At 37.6% G+C, this 17,437-nt stretch overlaps 2 protein-coding genes, 1 long non-coding RNA gene and 1 pseudogene across 3 annotated transcripts in view; 1 reads left to right on the top strand and 3 right to left on the bottom strand.

Annotated features, from left to right (window-relative positions):
- LOC149658651 (uncharacterized) overlaps positions 1–17,437 on the top strand; it is an 88,751-nt gene that overhangs the window by 541 nt on the left and 70,773 nt on the right. The gene's annotated exons all lie outside the window — the stretch shown is intronic.
- On the bottom strand, positions 286–5,584 carry LOC149658661 (ATP-binding cassette sub-family C member 4-like). The gene is made up of 20 exons (XM_089844482.1): positions 5,460–5,584; positions 5,292–5,392; positions 4,968–5,221; positions 4,784–4,909; positions 4,471–4,720; positions 4,299–4,403; positions 4,143–4,232; positions 3,890–4,081; positions 3,657–3,838; positions 3,502–3,598; positions 3,037–3,431; positions 2,658–2,974; positions 2,519–2,598; positions 2,308–2,458; positions 1,930–2,160; positions 1,769–1,869; positions 1,298–1,654; positions 1,152–1,241; positions 809–1,087; positions 286–749 (listed from the first exon to the last, which is right to left on the bottom strand). Exons 1-20 carry the CDS (start codon positions 5,557–5,559, stop codon positions 585–587), a joined length of 3,663 nt encoding a protein of 1,220 aa, XP_089700608.1. The 5' UTR covers positions 5,560–5,584; the 3' UTR covers positions 286–584.
- On the bottom strand, positions 5,624–6,470 carry LOC149658660 (ATP-binding cassette sub-family C member 4-like). Its single transcript, XM_089844124.1, has 3 exons — positions 6,015–6,470; positions 5,810–5,920; positions 5,624–5,756 (listed from the first exon to the last, which is right to left on the bottom strand). Exons 1-3 carry the CDS (start codon positions 6,089–6,091, stop codon positions 5,624–5,626), a joined length of 321 nt encoding a protein of 106 aa, XP_089700250.1. The 5' UTR covers positions 6,092–6,470.
- LOC149658659 (ATP-binding cassette sub-family C member 4-like) lies at positions 7,587–13,249 on the bottom strand (annotated as a pseudogene).

Genomic DNA, 17,437 nt, shown 5'->3' with positions numbered 1-17,437 from the left:
GTTAGGCTTAGCAATAACTTCGAGGGTTATAGAACGATAACCCGACCTTTTAGGAGTTGCGACATGTTCTCAAAGGAAATGGGGTGAGATTGTCGTGTATTCACGCTGTTTTACCCAACTTTTCTTCTCCTTTGGGTTCCAGAATTTTTAGTAGATTATCGTTGATTTATAGGGATGATTATTCAATTATATCGTATAGGGTACTGTTCAACATGACACATTTCATTTGCTACTAGAACTTTTAGGCTAAAATAGTGTGATCTAGTGGTAATTCGTTGGAACACGTATAGTGAAATGATATGTTTATTTAATTTAACTGATAATCGTAATTCGGTAACCTAAACGGAAGAATGGCGTTAAGCTGGCGCCAGACACGCGTTTGCCTACTGTATATTAGTCTTTTACCGCGAACTTGACCCATTATCAATGTGGGAAGGGCGTAAAAGCGAGGTTAATTTTGATTCCGCACATCAAAGACGCGTCTTCATTCGGGAAACAGTCGCTCGGGACTCCCCAAATACCGAATGTCTGGCGCCGGCTTAAGACAAATCTTGTTTGCAATTTGAGGCAATCGTGTTGTCCCGTTATTCCCCCGACTCTCTAGAATGTTTGGCCTTTTTAGCAATTTCGTGAAGTTGTTTGGCCATAACGGGCCCGGTTTGTTTGACCATGTCGGATAGTTGAGAAGTCTCATTTTGTAAAAGAGTTAAGGGCTCATCAAACTCAATAATTTCTCCCGCGTCCAGAACCTAAGAGAGCCACGAATTTTAAAATCGAGTCCTTTGCCTTTTAAATCATTTCAACGTACCAATATTTTATCCGAGTCCATTATGGTATTCAAGCGATGAGCGATAGTTAAGACGGTGCAATTTTTGAACTTTTCCCTAATAGTGTTTTGAATTAACGCGTCCGTTTTGTGGTCAACATTGGCTGTGGCTTCGTCCAGGACAAGTATTTTATTGCGTCTAAGTAGGGCCCTAGCCAGGCAGATTAGTTGTCTTTGACCAACGCTCAAGTTGCTTCCACCCTCGGACATTTGATTGTCCAAACCACCTGATAGCTCCATTACGGCTTCTTTCAGTTGCACCTTTCATTTAAATTTAAATAAGATATAATAATCCCCCAAACTGCCAATGAAAATGAAATCTTACTTCTTCAAGAACAGCCCACAATTCATCATCTTTCTTTTCATTAAATGGATCGATGTTTCTTCTGACGGGACCAGTAAATAGTATTGGATCCTAAGAACGTAATATATTAAGCCTGGGATATTTAGTATTTAAAGTTCCGGTTGTACTTGCGGAATGATGGATATTTTGCTTCGGAGATCGTGTAGACCAATTTCTTTCGCTTGTACACCATCGATGATTAGTGTACCTTCGGGTTCGACCATTCTAAAGAGTGCCGCTATGATTGAGCTCTTTCCTGCCCCTGTCCGTCCTACGATGCCCACTTTCTCGCCACCCTTGATGTGACAGTTTAACCCCTTTAGTACAGGAGTGTTTCCGGTATCGGGGTATGTCAAGGAAAAGTCCTTCATTATGATACCCCCTTCTTTCGGCCAATCAGAAGGCGGCTTTTTATTCGGTGGTGCTTCCAACGCGGCTTCTGATTTAATCTTGGTGTATTCTAAAACTCTTTCTACTGCCGTCATCTGAAATATGTTTATTCTGGCGTGAATTCGTTGTGGAATTTTTGTTCGCGTAACAATTAAGTCTTTGAGGAAGTTAAAACCGAACAATGATTATACAGTACGTGACACACTCACGTGACTCTCTAACTCCGCTGACTGTCGGACAGCCCATTGAAATGTTCCTGTTAACATAAGGGCCGAAGAAATGGCCAAACCAATATTGCCTCCAGTCAACCCTGTCAAATTGATATAACTTCAGAAATATGTCAGAAAATTAGGGTTAATGTACCACCGACCTGAGTCGACGGTCAATAGGAAGACAGTTAGGAACGTAACGTATAGGACAGTTAACACTTCCAGCATAATGGCCAACCAACGCGTAACGCAGAGCAACGTAAAGAAGGTGGACGTATGATGATCTTGGAAGGCGTTGAAGTCCTTGACGAACTGAGCTTGAACACCGAATGATCGAATTGTCGTGATCCCGTACAATGATGTTGATAGATGAGAGAAAACTGGACTTCTTGCTGCAATTTATATTGAAACATACGAACGATGCTAAACAACAATTCGGGCTAGTATGGACAAAGACTGCAAACTCACAGTCCATCCAGGGCGGTAAAAGCTCTAGATACGCCACTGAACCCGAATTATAGAAGACAAAAAATACCTACTTGTTCCTTCGAGTCGTTTAAGGTCTCTCGCTGTATGGATGTAAAATGTCCGTAGGAAAATAAAGATAAGTACCAAGAAAAATGTAGGTATTGCCATGAATGGACTGACGTAAATGACAATGGTAACAGCACCCAATAGAGTAAGGAAGTGCTGTTGAAAAATTATTAGTTGCCGTGGTGTAAAGTATTTATACGTTAGTTATCAACATACGGTAGTCATATCAACGCAAGTAAAAGGCAACACGTCATCGATTAATCCCAGATCTTTGGTAAACCTATTCAGAATCCGACCTAAAATGTCCAATAATGTTATCGGAATGGTCAACCGCGAACTTAAATAACATCCCTACCAACTGGATTCTTGTCAAAAAAGGCTATTGGAGCTCGACTGACGCATCGAAACATGAGGTTGTGAAGATTAACTGATGATTTCATACAAACAATGAAGAATGATATCGTCCTGGATAATGACAATATGAAAAGGCCCACCATCAATCCGGTGTAAATGTATATGTTGGTATTGGTGTCACTGAAGTCGCCCGTAATGTCCTCCCACGTCAAACCCTGTGACAAGGCTGGCATTATTGTGCTTGATTCATTATACGGGCTCGTATCGTTCATATTATTGCCAATTTGGATGCGGGACTTGGCTTCCTCAGCGTTAGTCCTGGTTAAATTACAAAACAAACTTAAGGACATTTTTCAAGGTCATAATGACCATTTTTATACCATAATGATAGCCAGTAATCGCTGTAAGTGTAGAGCAATTGGGCCAGTAGGTTGAATAAGACTACTAGTAATACAATTACTACGCCGCCTCCCGCTTTGAGGTAGTTGCCGTACGTGGCCCCCGTGACCGCACCCTCGGACCTAATCTCGGCAGCTTGTTTTGGAGACGTTTCATTCGCATTGAGCTGTAGGTCATCCTGAGTTAAACCTATAGACGATATCGATGTGAATGAACCGTACATAGGGTTTGATGGTTCTGTGGTCGGCGTTGTGACGTCTTCTTTCTGGGATAGTGATTCGCTATTACGTCTCTTGGTTTCTTCGACCACGATGGACATCAAGTCGTAGCCTTGACTGACCAGATCTTGGTACCCTCCCGTGGCCAGAACCCTGCCCTGTTTACAAGGTGTTGCGGGATCAGTGATGACGTCAGAATAATATCACCAATCTAAGCTGATATCTTACGTGTTTAAGTATAATAATTCTGTTAGCCGATTTCAGGAATTGAACTTGATGAGTAACCAGTATTCTGGCTTTATTTCTTATGTAACCATTAATGCATCTTAATTAAGTATAAATTATTATTATTTTGCTAAAATATTTTGATAAATTACGCCTACTTGTCGAATAAATGTTTAGCCACTGATACGTCAACGGCGCTTAAAGGGTCATCCATAATGTAAACATCACCATCCATGTACATTGACCTCGCTAAATTAACCCTCGCTTTTTGACCACCGCTTAGTGACACCCCTCTCTCGCCTACTAATGTTTGATCTCCATGTGGTAGTAGTTTAATGTCCTGTGACGCGATCAATTAGCTACAATCTTTCGTGTGGATTGAGGAACTTACTCTATCTAACGCGCAGACATGAATAACCCTCTTGTACTTTGACATATTCATGGGTAACCCGAAAAGTACATTCTGTTGGATAGTTCCCGCGAAGACCCAAGGTTCCTGGGAGGAGTAGGCAATCCTACCACGGATTTTAATATCTCCCTTACAAGTTGGTAACTCTCCAAGGATGGACATGAGCAACGATGACTAAGAATAAAGAAGTTACAGTTTTTGTAAAGAAGACATTGTGTTGAATGTGACCACTGACCTTTCCGGAACCAACTGGACCAACTACCGCGACCAATTCTCCTGGTTGGACGTTCAAGTTGATATTATCCAAGTTTAAGTCATCGGTTTCCTAGAAGAATTTAACGTTTGTCTTCATCTATCTTCCTTTCTGACTTAAAAGCCTTTAATCAATTACATCATTCCATTTGGCCGAAACTGAATTCATCCAAACTCCACAGTCTTCTGGCTCCACTTTCTCTAGCGCAGTTTTCTCCTCTTGCTCAGACAACTCCAGGAATTTCTGTTGTTGTAAGAATCACATTGCGTCAGTGTGAATATTTTATTCTGACACATTCTTTTCAACCAACCTGAATTCTCGACAGAGATACACTAGATTCGGCCCATTGTGATACGGCCAACGTGAAATACAATGTCATTGAAAGACGCAAGTAATTGTATAAACTCATGCTAACGAAAACTATCTCGGCGGTTAAAGAATTTCCCATCAAGATGTAAGCGACGAAGCAAACAAAGACGATGACTTTGGAAGCCGCGAAGTACACGGCAATGTTAATTCCCTTAAGTATAGACGCTTTGCGGACTTGTTTGATCTCTTTTCTGTAAATAAGCCAGTCAAATTGAAAATGGTAGCGGATGGGCCTTGTCGAAACTCGTACTTACCTCCTGACTGCGTCAACCAAATTTGCGAACGGGTACTCCCAAGTATACATTTTGATGACTCTCATACCGCCCACAATTTCATTCATTAGTCTGACTCTTTCGTCGGTCAGTATGGCCGTTTTGGACCTGATGGAAGTAATTTTTAAGAACTCTGACCCACCATCCACGGGACACGGAGCTATACCTGAGTTTGGAAAAGGATTTGCCCATGTAGGCTTGGAATGGAATGAGTAATACGATAGCGGCCAACCCTAAGAGACAAGCCACTCCCAGGTGTTGCCAAAGGACGGACAGTATTACGACGGTTTGAATTGGACCGGATATTAAATATGGCAACTGGATAACGGCCTGGTCAAAACGATTTACGTCATTGGAGAGAAGATTAACCATTTGACCGATTGTCGTCTTGCCCATTGCTTTATGACTTAGTTTCAAGGACTGGAAATAAAGGAAAAATAAACCATTTTTATTTCTGGTGACGCATTATCGGGGTGTTCGGCACAATTACCTTTCTATAAATTAGCGTACACGCTGCGATCCTTATTCTCATTCCTGTACGCATTTTGCCGAAGAATAGTGGATGATGCGTAATACCGTAAAAAAATGCGCCTAAATGATAACACTTGGTAAATTAAATGCGATTAAATTCGCGGTAAAGGTAATTAAAGTTACGGACAAACACAAACTCCGGCAGCTGCTAAGTAGAGTTGCGTGTCTGTTAAAGAGCCTGGATTACTATAGTAACGTATCATCCAACCAAGGCACATCGGTTGCATAACGCGAATTACGCATTCCTATTACGAGATAATTTTAAATTTAATTGTGGAATTAATTATTCTTTTAAAATACCTCTATTAGAGTGGTCATAATTTGAATGAAACAAGCTCGTCCGAAAGTCCTCATGGCTGCTAATCTCAAACTGGGCTTGTATTTTTCATTTGTTTTTTGACGATGCAATTCTTTTTGCCATTCTCTATCAAGAAAGGTGATTGATTTACCTGGTAATAACATCCGCCCGTTTATTACCTCTCAAGTTTATCTCCTAAATGTTTGGATCCATCGTCTTTGGGACAGTCGTAAAGGTCCTCTTCTCCCAATTCCTTTCCCCAACCCAATTTAAAATATGGAACTGTCCAGCTGAAAAACGTAGATAGTTATTTAGAGATTTTCCCCACCTAGACTAACCCATATAGAACTTCAAAATTTTAAAATTCTTGTTAATGATGCTTACCAAAATAAGTATCTAGCAAAATAATTTATTTTTTCCCACGGTGTCGGATTTGATCCCTGTTCTTTGGTACTCAACATCTTGAAGAAGTAGTGGAACTTTAAATTTAAAAATACTAATAGATATTTAAAACCTTGACTCCTCGCGCACTTCGCTATTCTAATCTTGAAGTATTTACGCTTATAAAATTCGCATAGCCAATTGATCCAAGAGGCCTTATCTTTTACCTTTTACCACTTGATAATATAATCATCTCTCTAGTTTTTTAATTGCCGACTAAAACCGTTCGCGTAGCTAGTCGAGACTGAAGAGAATGTTTTGACTCGCGCTCCAGGATTCTCGGCGAATTTGAAAGTAAACTAGAGCATCATGCCCGACCTTAAAACTCAATTCCTGGCCATTTGCCAGATGAAATATGCAATGGCATATGATTAAATCCACATGTCTTTGACTGCGTCCGTAGCGCCTAAGATTCTCGACGCTTTCCCAATAAAATATCTCGAAGGAAGTCCCTTATGTTTGATTGAAGGGCGAGCCATTAACACCCCTCTCTTATTGGAACACCTATATTAGGGTACCTCGCGCTATGATCAGACATAAGTGAACACGAGTGTCTTTTGGAACTACAGAAAAGCTAACTTCTGGGTAGGATTACGTACCTCTCACTCTAGTATTTCACCATATAAATTCTCTCCTACATTCTCATTTCTGGGATGGCATATGGGCTTAAAGTGAGAGTGAAATATTCGAACGAGTTCATTTTTCTCCCTCTAAAATGATGAAATTTACTCAAAAAACCTTAATAAATCTCATTGTCTCCGTAACCATAAAAAGTTTCGTGTAACAAACAAACAGGATATTGAAACAGCTATTTCATTTTCTCGCCTAGGTATTGATTACGGTTTATTTTCAATTACACCACGTATGCCACGACTTTAACGAAATCGTAATGTTTCTGTTTGTTATCTAAAGCGCTTGTTAAGAGTATAAGGATCTGCTGGTAATCTTTATTACGAGCTTGTTATTATCTGACACGTTACTCCTTAATTGCAATTAATTTTTAATTGCGCAATTAATTTTTGGCCTTGGCTGTGGGATATGTCAATGCAGCAATGAATACCGTAGTCGTAATTTTAACCACTAGCTAATCACGTGTTTCCTATGATTTAATTTCCTTTGTACTATGTACGAGTTCATATAGCGATGGTTGAAGCTAACCGCAGTCTCGTATCACAATTACAAAAACACCCAACATAAACGATGAGATCAAACTCTAATATAAATTCATCTATGATGTTTTAAGTTGATTTGTAAATGATTATATGATAACGTTAATTTTTACGTGAATATTGAAGAGCCAGAGAATTTCTTCAATGTGTAATGATTATGTAAATTTAATGTTTACAGTACACGTATACACTCGAAATGTTCCGTATAAAATTGCAAAGGTTTATTACTATAAAAACGTAAATTTTATAGATAAATACAAATTAAAGATTTAAAAACTTAGTTAAATTAGTTATTTATCAACCAATGGACCAATTTTTATACCATTCTAAATTTGACTAAAGAATCCGCGCTAATTACAACATTCTTTAATCAGTTTTTAAATCTTTCGACTCTCGCGCGAGTTTCGCGGACTTGGCAACTTCGTAGAGTTGTTTGGCCATAATTGGACCCGTCTGTTTGACCATGTCGGTTAGTTGAGAAGTTTCGCGATCAAGTAGGGTTAAAGGCTCGTCAAATTCGATAATTTTGCCAGCGTCCAGAACCTATTTTAACGTGAAATTGCGATTAACTTCGATAATTGTTTTGTAAATTTAAATTTTACCAAGATTTTGTCCGAGTCCATGATGGTGTTCAATCGATGCGCGATAGTTAGGACAGTGCAATGCCCAAATTTCTCCCTAATTGTATTTTGTATTAATTCGTCTGTCTTGTGGTCAACATTGGCCGTGGCTTCGTCCAGGACAAGTATTTTATTGTTTCTAAGTAGAGCCCTGGCCAGACAAATGAGTTGTCGTTGACCAACGCTGAAGTTGCTCCCACCTTCGGACATTTTATTGTCCAGTCCCCCCGATAGTTCCATAACTGCCTCTTTCAGTTGAACCTTTGGTTTAAATTAGGTTTAAATGAACCGCAATTTAGTTATTCATCAATGATTAGTCTCACTTCTTCGAGAACCGCCCACAATTCGTCGTCGTTCTTTTCATTGAAAGGATCGATGTTTCTCCTGACGGGACCAGTAAATAGTATGGGGTCCTGAGTAAATAAATATATAAAATAAGGCCTTGGCTAAGTTAGGCTTGGAATTAAAGTTCCGGTTATACTTGCGGAATGATGGATATTTTGCTTCGGAGATCGTGTAAACCAATTTCCTTGGCCTGTACACCATCTATGATTAGTGTACCTTCGGGTTCGACCATTCTAAAGAGGGCTGCTATGATTGAGCTCTTTCCAGCTCCTGTTCGACCTACAATCCCTACTTTCTCGCCACCCTTGATGTGACAGTTCAAGTTCTTGAGTACAGGGACATCGCCGCTTTCGGGATATATTAAAGAGAAGTCTTTCAACGTTATAGATCCTTGTTTCGGCCAATCAGGTTTAGGTTTCTTCCCCTTAGGAGCTTCTAGCGCGGCTTCCGGTTTAATCTTGGTGTATTCGAGAACTCTTTCGACAGCGGTCATCTATTTGATGGAGCTTCGTCGTAAATGGTTGGAATTTATACGAAGAAATAGTGTAGGTCTATTACCTGACTCTCCAACTCGGCGGATTGCCGTACACCCCATTGGAATGTTCCAGTTAATACTAAGGCTGAAGATATGGCTAAGCCAACATTACCTCCAGTCATTCCTGCATTACGAGATGATTCAGTTCGTGGAATTTTTAGAGGCAGTAGTTATTACGTACCTGTATTGACTGTCAGCAGAAAGACAGTCAGAAATGAGATGTATAGAACAGTCAGTAAGTCCAAAATAATGGCAAACCATCGGGAAATGCACAGAAACGTAAACCAAGTGGACGTGTGATTGTCCTGGTACGAATTAAAATCTTTTACGAATTGATCCTGAACGCCGAAAGACCTGATGGTCGTGATGCCGTACAGTGAGGTCGAGAGATGAGAAAAAACTGGACTTCTCGCTGTAATACATCGCCGTGTTATATCTGGCATATGACGTCTAGTAAAAAACTTACTAGTTCCTTCGAGTCTTTTTATGTCTCTAGCTGTATGGATGTAAAATCTTCTTAAAATCACAAAAACTATGATCATAACGAAGGTAGGAATTGCGATAAAGGGACTGACGTAGATTATCACGGTAACTATACCCAATAATGTTAAAGCGTTCTGAAAAGTATAAAAATTGTCAAGTTGAAACGAGTGTAAAATTATGGACGTTAAACGTACGGTTGCCATATCAACGCAAGTAAAGGGTAGCAGGTCATCAATTGAACCCAAGTCCTTGGTAAATCTGTTCAGAATTCGACCTGAAACAGATATAGGAATGTTATTTATACGTCAAAACCACGTACGATCAACACTATCCGCTTAATTACCAACTGGATTCTTGTCGAAAAATGCTATCGGAGCCCGAGTTATGCTTCGGAACATTGTGTTGTGAAGATTAATAGACGATTTCATACATACGAAGAACATGGCTACTGTCCTACTTAAAGATAATATGAAAAGTGCCACCATTAGTCCGCTGTAAATGTACATGTTGGTGTAAGTGTCGCTGAAGTCGCCCGTAATGTCTTCCCAAGTTACACTCCGAGCTACGGTGGGTATCGTTGTCCAGGTTGCTTCCGTGGAATTTGCATTATCGGCCTGTAGACGGGCCTTCTCCTCTTCAGCATTGGTCCTGGTAAATTTATGTATAGACTTTACTGGTTTAAATTGGCGGGCCATAAACCGGTTTGACTTTACCATAAAGATAGCCAATAGTCGCTATAACTGTAGACCAGTTGTGCCAGTATATTGTTTAAGATAACGAAGGTTATTGTTAAAGCGTTACCGCCCGCTTTTACGTAGTTGAAATAGGTCGAAGCGTTGACTGAACCCTCTGATCTTTGTTCCGCAATTTGCTTAGGAGCCTCTTTGACTTCTACTAGGTCGTCAGGGGCTACACCGATTGACGCTATAGACGTAAGGGAGCCGTACATGTTGTTGACAGGGTCTGGTGTCGGTAACAATGTCACCTCTTCCTTGTGTTGTTGGGATTCGCTGTTTTTTCTCGCTGTTTCCTCGTCCACGATTGCCAGCAGATCAAAACCTTGACTGATCAGATCGTCGTAGCCACCTTTCGCGAGAATTTTCCCCTGTAGTTTAAAAGAAAGTAGTTGATCAGTATTCATGTCGGATTTATCTACCATTGCTGCGTAGTCTTACGTGTTTCAAAATTATAATTTTGGTGGCCGATTTAAGAAATTGCACTTGATGAGTTACTAGGATACGGGCCTTCTTCTTGATGTGACCATTAATGCATCTAAGAGTTAAATGATTCAACAATTAATTTAATTAGTGCACTGACGCTTTAAAGCGCTACAATTACTTGTCGAATAAATGCTTGGCCACTGATACATCGACTGCGCTTAAGGGGTCGTCCATGAGGTAAACATCACCATCCATATAAATTGACCTCGCCAAATTTACCCTAGCTTTTTGACCTCCACTGAGGGACACTCCTCTCTCGCCCACGAGTGTTTGATCTCCGTAAGGGAATAATTTTATATCCTAAACAATAAATTGCCCAACTTTATTCGGAATCATCTAATAAATAGTTGTACTTATTGAGCCTGGCATTACGGTGTCGAGCGCGCATGAGTGAAGCACTCTTTCGTATTTGAGCTTGTTCATGGGTAACCCAAACAATACGTTCTGTTGAATGGTTCCCGCGAAGACCCAAGGTTCTTGCGAGGAATAGGCAACTTTTCCACGAATTTTAATATCACCCTTATTGGCCGGTAGTTCGCCCAAAATGGACATTAGCAATGAAGACTATACGAAAACGTACGTGAGGAACTAGCGTTTGCAAATGTTGTCGTTAAATACCTTTCCAGAACCAACTGGACCAACTACAGCCCATAATTCTCCCGGTTTTACATCCATGGATATGTTTTCCAAGCTCATCTCTTCCGAGTCCTATATGTGCGTGTCGGATATGTACATATATGTTTAATAATTTAAAACATTCCTGCGAACGTCGTACGTCATTCCATTTGGCCGAGACTGAATCCATCCATAGTCCACACTTGTTTGGTTCGGCTTTCAAGTTGGTTTTGTTGATTGAGGAAATGTCATCTTGTTCTTGTAACTCCAGGAAGTTCTGCGTTAGTTTTTAAATTAATGACTTTAAATCTTTTAACCGTAAAACTGAATTGAACCGTAAAAGAGCTGAGAACCTATGAATCGCCCGACGTTCTCAGGTCGTATATTGGTTCTTGATTGTACTAACTTGTATTCTGTTGAATGATATGGTGCATTCGGCGAATTGAGTAATGGCCATTGGAAAGAAGAATGTCATGGAGAGTCGCAAGTTATTGTATAAACTCATGCTAACGAAAACTATCTCGGCGGTTAATGAATTTCCCATCAGGATAAAAGCGACGAAGCAGACAAAAACAATGACTTTGGAAGCCGCGAAGTACACGGCAATGTTGATACCACGAAGGATTGATGATGTTCGAATTTGTTTTACCTCTTTTCTGTTTGGTGAAAGTTAGTCAATTAGTTCAATTCCCTGATTGGTTGATACTTGGTACCGTCTGGCTGTGTCCACCAATTTCGCGAATGGATACTCCCAAGTGTACATCTTGATTACCCTCATACCGGCCACAATTTCATTCATAAGTCGAATTCGCTCGTCAGTCAACATCGCCGTTCGAGATCTAATTGATTGAAAGTTTATTTAAATCTACACCTAAAAAATATTGTTCAATATTCAAAAATTTCGTGGTCCAACCTAAGTATCGAAAATATTTTTCCCATGTACGTCTGGAATGGAATAAACAAGAGAAGGACAACCAAACCAAAGAGGCAGGACACTCCAAGATGCTGCCACAAGACGGATAGTACGACGATTGTTTGAATGGGGCCTACGATGAAGAATGGTAAATAGACAACAGCCTGATCGAATCTGTTGACATCATTGGATAACAGGTTGACCATTTGACCGATTGTTGCCTGTCCCAGAGCTTTTTGGCTCAGCTTAAGCGACTAAGGAACGCGATCGCGTCTTTAGGTTAGATTTAATTTCGGGTACAATGTTTAGTTAAGTACCTTTCTGTATATAAGGGTGCAAGCTGCAACCCTAATTCGCATCCCACCTCGATGCATTCCAAAGAATAGAGGATGATGAGTGCAACCGTAGGCGAATGCGACTTTAAATTATACGAATTAATTAGTAGGGACTCGAGTCCGAGTGAAAATAAAGTTAATTTCTCACAGAAACAAACGCCAGCCGACGCCAAATACAATTCGGTTTCGGTTAAGGAACCAGGATTACTGAAATAACGTATCATCCAACCCAAACAGATCGGTTGCAATATACGAGTGACGCATTCCTTTATGTTTGCGAGTTAATTTTGATGACTCTAATCATGTTACTAATTAATAGTTACCTCAATAAGACTGAAAAAAGACTGTATCAAGTATTTTTTTCCGAACGTTCTCATAACCGCTAATCTCAAACTAGCTCTGTATTTCTTCCTGGTTTTTTGACGCAATAATTCCTTCTGCCATTCTCTGAAAGGGTTTAAATTGCTTATAGTTTGGTTCTTAAATGTTTGAAATTATGTTTTAGTATATTTCAAGATGAGCGGATATTTATATCAAAGAGAGAAAGTGGCGTTTCTTAGTAAATCTTAAATGTTTAAGTAGCGTTTTAGAAATTAATTTGGATAAATACCTGTCAAGTTTATCTCCCAAATGTTCCGAAGTGTCGTCTGAGGGACAATCGTAGAGATCTTCCTCGCCCAACTCTTTGCCCCAACCGAATTTAAAATATGGAATTGTCCAGCTTTAAAATAGTCATTTAGTTAATATTAAAAGTTACTAGTATTTTTTATAACTTAATCGCTAACAGACGCGCAAATCTGGGTCTTTCTAATTATAATTAGCCGCATCTGAACGGCTTGAAATAAATTTCGATTAAATTGACTTACCAAAATAAAAATCTAGAAACATAATTTAATTTTTCCCACGGTGTGGGATTGGATCCTTGTTGCCGTATGTCCATCATTTTGAGTATTTATATTAATTTCACGCGCAATTAACGATAAAAATTAATCAATAAAATTTTAAATACATTTCTAACAATGAAATTTAATGTTTATTATCAAATTGTACAACGAATTTCATCGAGTTAATTATTAAAATTGCTTAAGCCAAAGGCGGCGGCATATATCTTCACCCTTTAGAAGGTGCTAATCTTTTGAGACGAATAATGAAGTCGAGAGAGGGAGATTAACACCCTTCCAAACCTTAACGTTATCATTATCTTCAAAGTCATCATACTTAATTTATGAAATGATAATAAACTGTTGTAATTTATAATAATGGCGTGACTAAGCGAATCCCTTTTGCCCAGCCAAGATAAGTTTTTATATTATTGGTTTAATATAAGACCTCTTATATAGCCCTTGTGTCAATGTCATTTTAAGAACTATATTGAACTAGTAGCTTCAAGTATATCCTTACATTTTCCAGGAGTCTAGAACATTACCATGCTTCAATTAAATTTTTATACGCCTTTTCCACTTCTGACTTGTACACTAACCGTTAAGACACCTCGTATATTACCTTATCGTGTTTTGTAACTTCGGGAGTAAAATAACTCTATGTAATCTGCTTCTGATAACTTGGATACTGTACTACCCCGAACCACACCTAGCTATATCATGTAATCAATGTGTTATGTGTCATTCGAAATGACAATACGTTGTTTAAAAGTAGGCTTGCGTGACGACGATGATTCCCCTGTGCTCCGTTCAGAATTAAATTCTTCTCTGGTCATAATCCTTTCCTTATGAGTTGATTTGAGACTCTAGAATCGCAAAAACGAAAGAGCCCAAGCCCTTAACAATCATCTTGAGATCGGGTTGTTACTTTGAATAAGCCATCCCTCTACGTAAAGAAAAACAAACAATATTTAAAATGAGACCAAATTCGCTTTCAACATCGTTTTAATTGAATATAGAACTTTCATGGGCAATGTAACTACTTTAATGTGACATGCTCACTCAACAATGGACGCTTAATGTTTTGGTTTTTTTCATTTTTTTTTTGTTTTTCGGATCTTTTTGGCCTACTTTGTGTTTTTATTTATTTTTTTTCTTTTAACTCTCGCTTTTTTTTCAAATGCGCGGCTGTTTTTATAATGTGAAAACATTTTTTGTTAATTTAATATTTCCCGAAGATTTTATTTTTTTATTCTCCTGGTTTAAAACTTTTTTTCTATAATACAGTTCTTGGAGAAAAAAAGAAAACACTTTCTCAAGGTGTTCTTTTTTGCGGTATATGGGGTAGTGAATTTTTTTTCATTCACTCGTTAAATTTGTCTCTATATATTATTAAAACATCCTTAATTTCTTTTATAAATAAAATTTATTCGCGGGTTAAATTTCCTTTATTTTTTTTCTTCACGGTGCTAATCCCGAGAAAAAAGAAATGATTTAGTTAGTTTATTTTTGCCCTTTTTTATATCGCTCGGTTTTTATTTATTTTTAATAGCAATTATTTTTTTTATATATATCAGTTTCTTCGAAAAAAAAAAACAAAATCAAAAACAACCGATAGTTTTATCTTATTTTAGTTAAATTTGTATTTCGTTGATTTCATCTTGGCATTTTTTAAAATTAATATTTCTTTAAATTGGTATTTTATTATTCTTATATTATTCGAGGAAGACAGCTTTTTTAATATTTTATTTATTTTTAGTATCGCGTGTAACGGCGCAGCACATTATCTGGCGAGAGCTTAAATTTAAAATTAACTTATTTTTAATTTGAAATTAATTAAAGGGATGGGGGTGAAAAATGTTTGCCAATTTTATTATTATCGTAATGTTGGTTTTGTTTTTTAGAATATTCCACTCTTTTGATATCAAATTTGCCATTTAAAAAAAAAAGACAGTAGGTTTGAATTTGAAATAAAAACCGTGACGTATTTGACCACGCCTCTCATTGGTGGGAGTTACTACGTTTAAACCACGGCCCGCCTAATTTTGCTCATTACACTGATAAGGCCACGTCCTTTTTACATCATTTAAACTACACCCTGTTTAACGGTCTTGTTTCGAAAAATGAGCCCACGACCTCCTTAAAATTATGGGCGTATTGGCTTGCGAATTTGGGCTTCTTAGCCTAATCCCGGGCACCTTTCTCGCTGAATGTAAGCTATTTAAGCCCTACCGTTACGCGAAATTCTGATATCCTTTTTCTAGTAGTTTAGATTCTGACGTGAAATGTTTCTACGAGACCACGCCCATATAAGTGGTGGGCGTTCCTTCGATTAGGCCACTCCCCTTCTTATTTTGAAATATTTATTGACACGTTACTAAAATTTGATATCAAAAGTTAGAGCAATTGCGAAAGTTAGGCAATATGTTTTATGAACATGTACAAAAAGGTCCTGTTTGGATTTTTTGTTTTTAATTAACAGAAGGGTTGTACAAGTTTAATTTAACTTGCCTAATCTTGCACGACTTGGTACAGCGGGTCTAATTTTAAAACTAAACTTAATTTAAATACAACGTAATTTTAATAAAATCCAATAATTTTACTTAACCATGGTCTAAAGTGATTTAATAAGTAAACACGCTTCAAAGGTGGCTGAACCAAGTCTTTAAAAATTAAAACCAACATTTTAAGATTGGTAAAATTAACGCGAAATATAATGCGTCCGCACTTTTCAATATAATTAAAAATTTTAACGCTACGGGTTTATAAATTAAACAGACCACAATAACTATAGATATATTTTTTCATATATATAATTTTCTCACTATAATATAATAATTATACAAAAAATTTTAGTTTCTTTTATTTTTAATCTTTTCTAAAAATTAAAATCGGTAAATTGCACCATTAGTTTAGCTCGAAACCTACAATATAGCCACTGCTAGAATTAGTTCATATATGACATACAATTTAAATATTGTTTTTTAGATTAATATGAGGGGACATAAAATATTATTTATAATAATCCTATAATAATTGGCTAAAATTAGTTTAATACTTAATCATAAAATAATATACAATATTCAAAACAATAATTAAAACACTTTTGGTACTAAGCATTTAACGTATAAAATTGTATAATTAAAATAACGATTTTTTAAAATATAGTATTAAATAATCGTAATAATAATATGGGCGCGGCGGGCGTAACGTCGAGGCGTGTCTAACACCGCGGTACAAGCCCCCCGTTCATAGGCGGGCGTTCCGTTGATAGGCCACGCCTTAAACGAAACGCCCCCAGGATTTCTCGTAAGCCATTTTCTGTGTGAATTTAAATTAGAACCAGTCTTTTTTCGGGGAATTTTAGTATTGTTTGTCGTCTGGATTTTTTTAATAGTTTTTTTAAATACCCGTCTTTAAGCCTAGGCCTTGTACTTGGTTTATTTTTGTTTTGAGATTTCCCCCGTGTCTTTTTAAAATTGTTTTAAATGGTTTTCCGTCCTTGTTTTCAATTCTCCTTTCTCATTTATTAAAAACTAGATTAAGGAAATATATTTTATTTTTTAAAGTAATTTAGATTGCCCCTCATGGGTTAAATTTTTATTTTTCGTGAGCACTTGACCGAGGGACTTGTATTTAGTGTTTTTATTTTTTCAAAAATCCCCCCATTCTTTAAAACATTTTTTTGTTATGTTTATTACGGCTTTTAAAATTAGTTTTAATCTGTTTTTATTTAAATCAACTGGCAGCTGATTGCTTCAAGGCTTTTTTGTTGCTTAAACCAGAGTTGTTTGAGTATGTTGTTTAAGAAGATATATCATTAATTATTGAGTCTATAGCCAATAGAATTACAGCAGTTCAGAGCTGCTGATGACAATCGGGCTTCTAATCTATTAAATCATTAAATTATAGTTAAAATCATCTTTCAAGACAAGCTGCTAAAAGTTAACGCTAAATACTTTCAAATGTAATGAAATTTGATAGAAGGTACGCTTTCATTTGTTTCAAATTAGACGAATACCACCTTTTAACGAGGATTCTTCTTCTATAGCCAATTATTTCGTATACTTGGCAGTGCTTCGCTCTCAATATGACATCACCAATTCAATTCAAAGCGTAGAATAAAACTGTAGAGCTATTAAAATGTGGTATTAGACATTTAATTCTTTTCAAAAATTGGCTAATTCCAAGCATTATTAGCGTAACTGTCTTGGGTGGCTGGCTTATACAATATACTCAAACAAACCGGA

This window comes from Phalangium opilio, unplaced genomic scaffold, assembly GCF_054372755.1.
Source record: "Phalangium opilio isolate 3A_F unplaced genomic scaffold, DU_Popi_V2 ptg000075l_1, whole genome shotgun sequence".
NCBI classification, from domain to species: domain Eukaryota; kingdom Metazoa; phylum Arthropoda; class Arachnida; order Opiliones; family Phalangiidae; genus Phalangium; species Phalangium opilio.
This window is presented reverse-complemented; position numbering and strand designations above follow the sequence as displayed.

What these genes read in the sequence shown, in the direction of transcription:
- LOC149658661 (XM_089844482.1), bottom strand. Translation starts at nt 5,559, where the DNA reads ATGCAACCGATGTGCCTTGGTTGGATGATACGTTACTATAGTAATCCA. An exon ending in AGCTGCCGGAGTTTGTGTTT is followed by an intron (nt 5,393 to 5,459) that starts GTCCGTAACTTT and finishes GTTATCATTTAG; the next exon opens with GCGCATTTTTTTACGGTATT. An exon ending in GAATTATTATACTTAAACAC is followed by an intron (nt 3,432 to 3,501) that starts GTAAGATATCAG and finishes CCTTGTAAACAG; the next exon opens with GGCAGGGTTCTGGCCACGGG.
- LOC149658660 (XM_089844124.1), bottom strand. Translation starts at nt 6,091, where the DNA reads ATGTTGAGTACCAAAGAACAGGGATCAAATCCGACACCGTGGGAAAAA. An exon ending in TTTGCTAGATACTTATTTTG is followed by an intron (nt 5,921 to 6,014) that starts GTAAGCATCATT and finishes TACGTTTTTCAG; the next exon opens with CTGGACAGTTCCATATTTTA. An exon ending in TTAGGAGATAAACTTGAGAG is followed by an intron (nt 5,757 to 5,809) that starts GTAATAAACGGG and finishes CTTTCTTGATAG; the next exon opens with AGAATGGCAAAAAGAATTGC.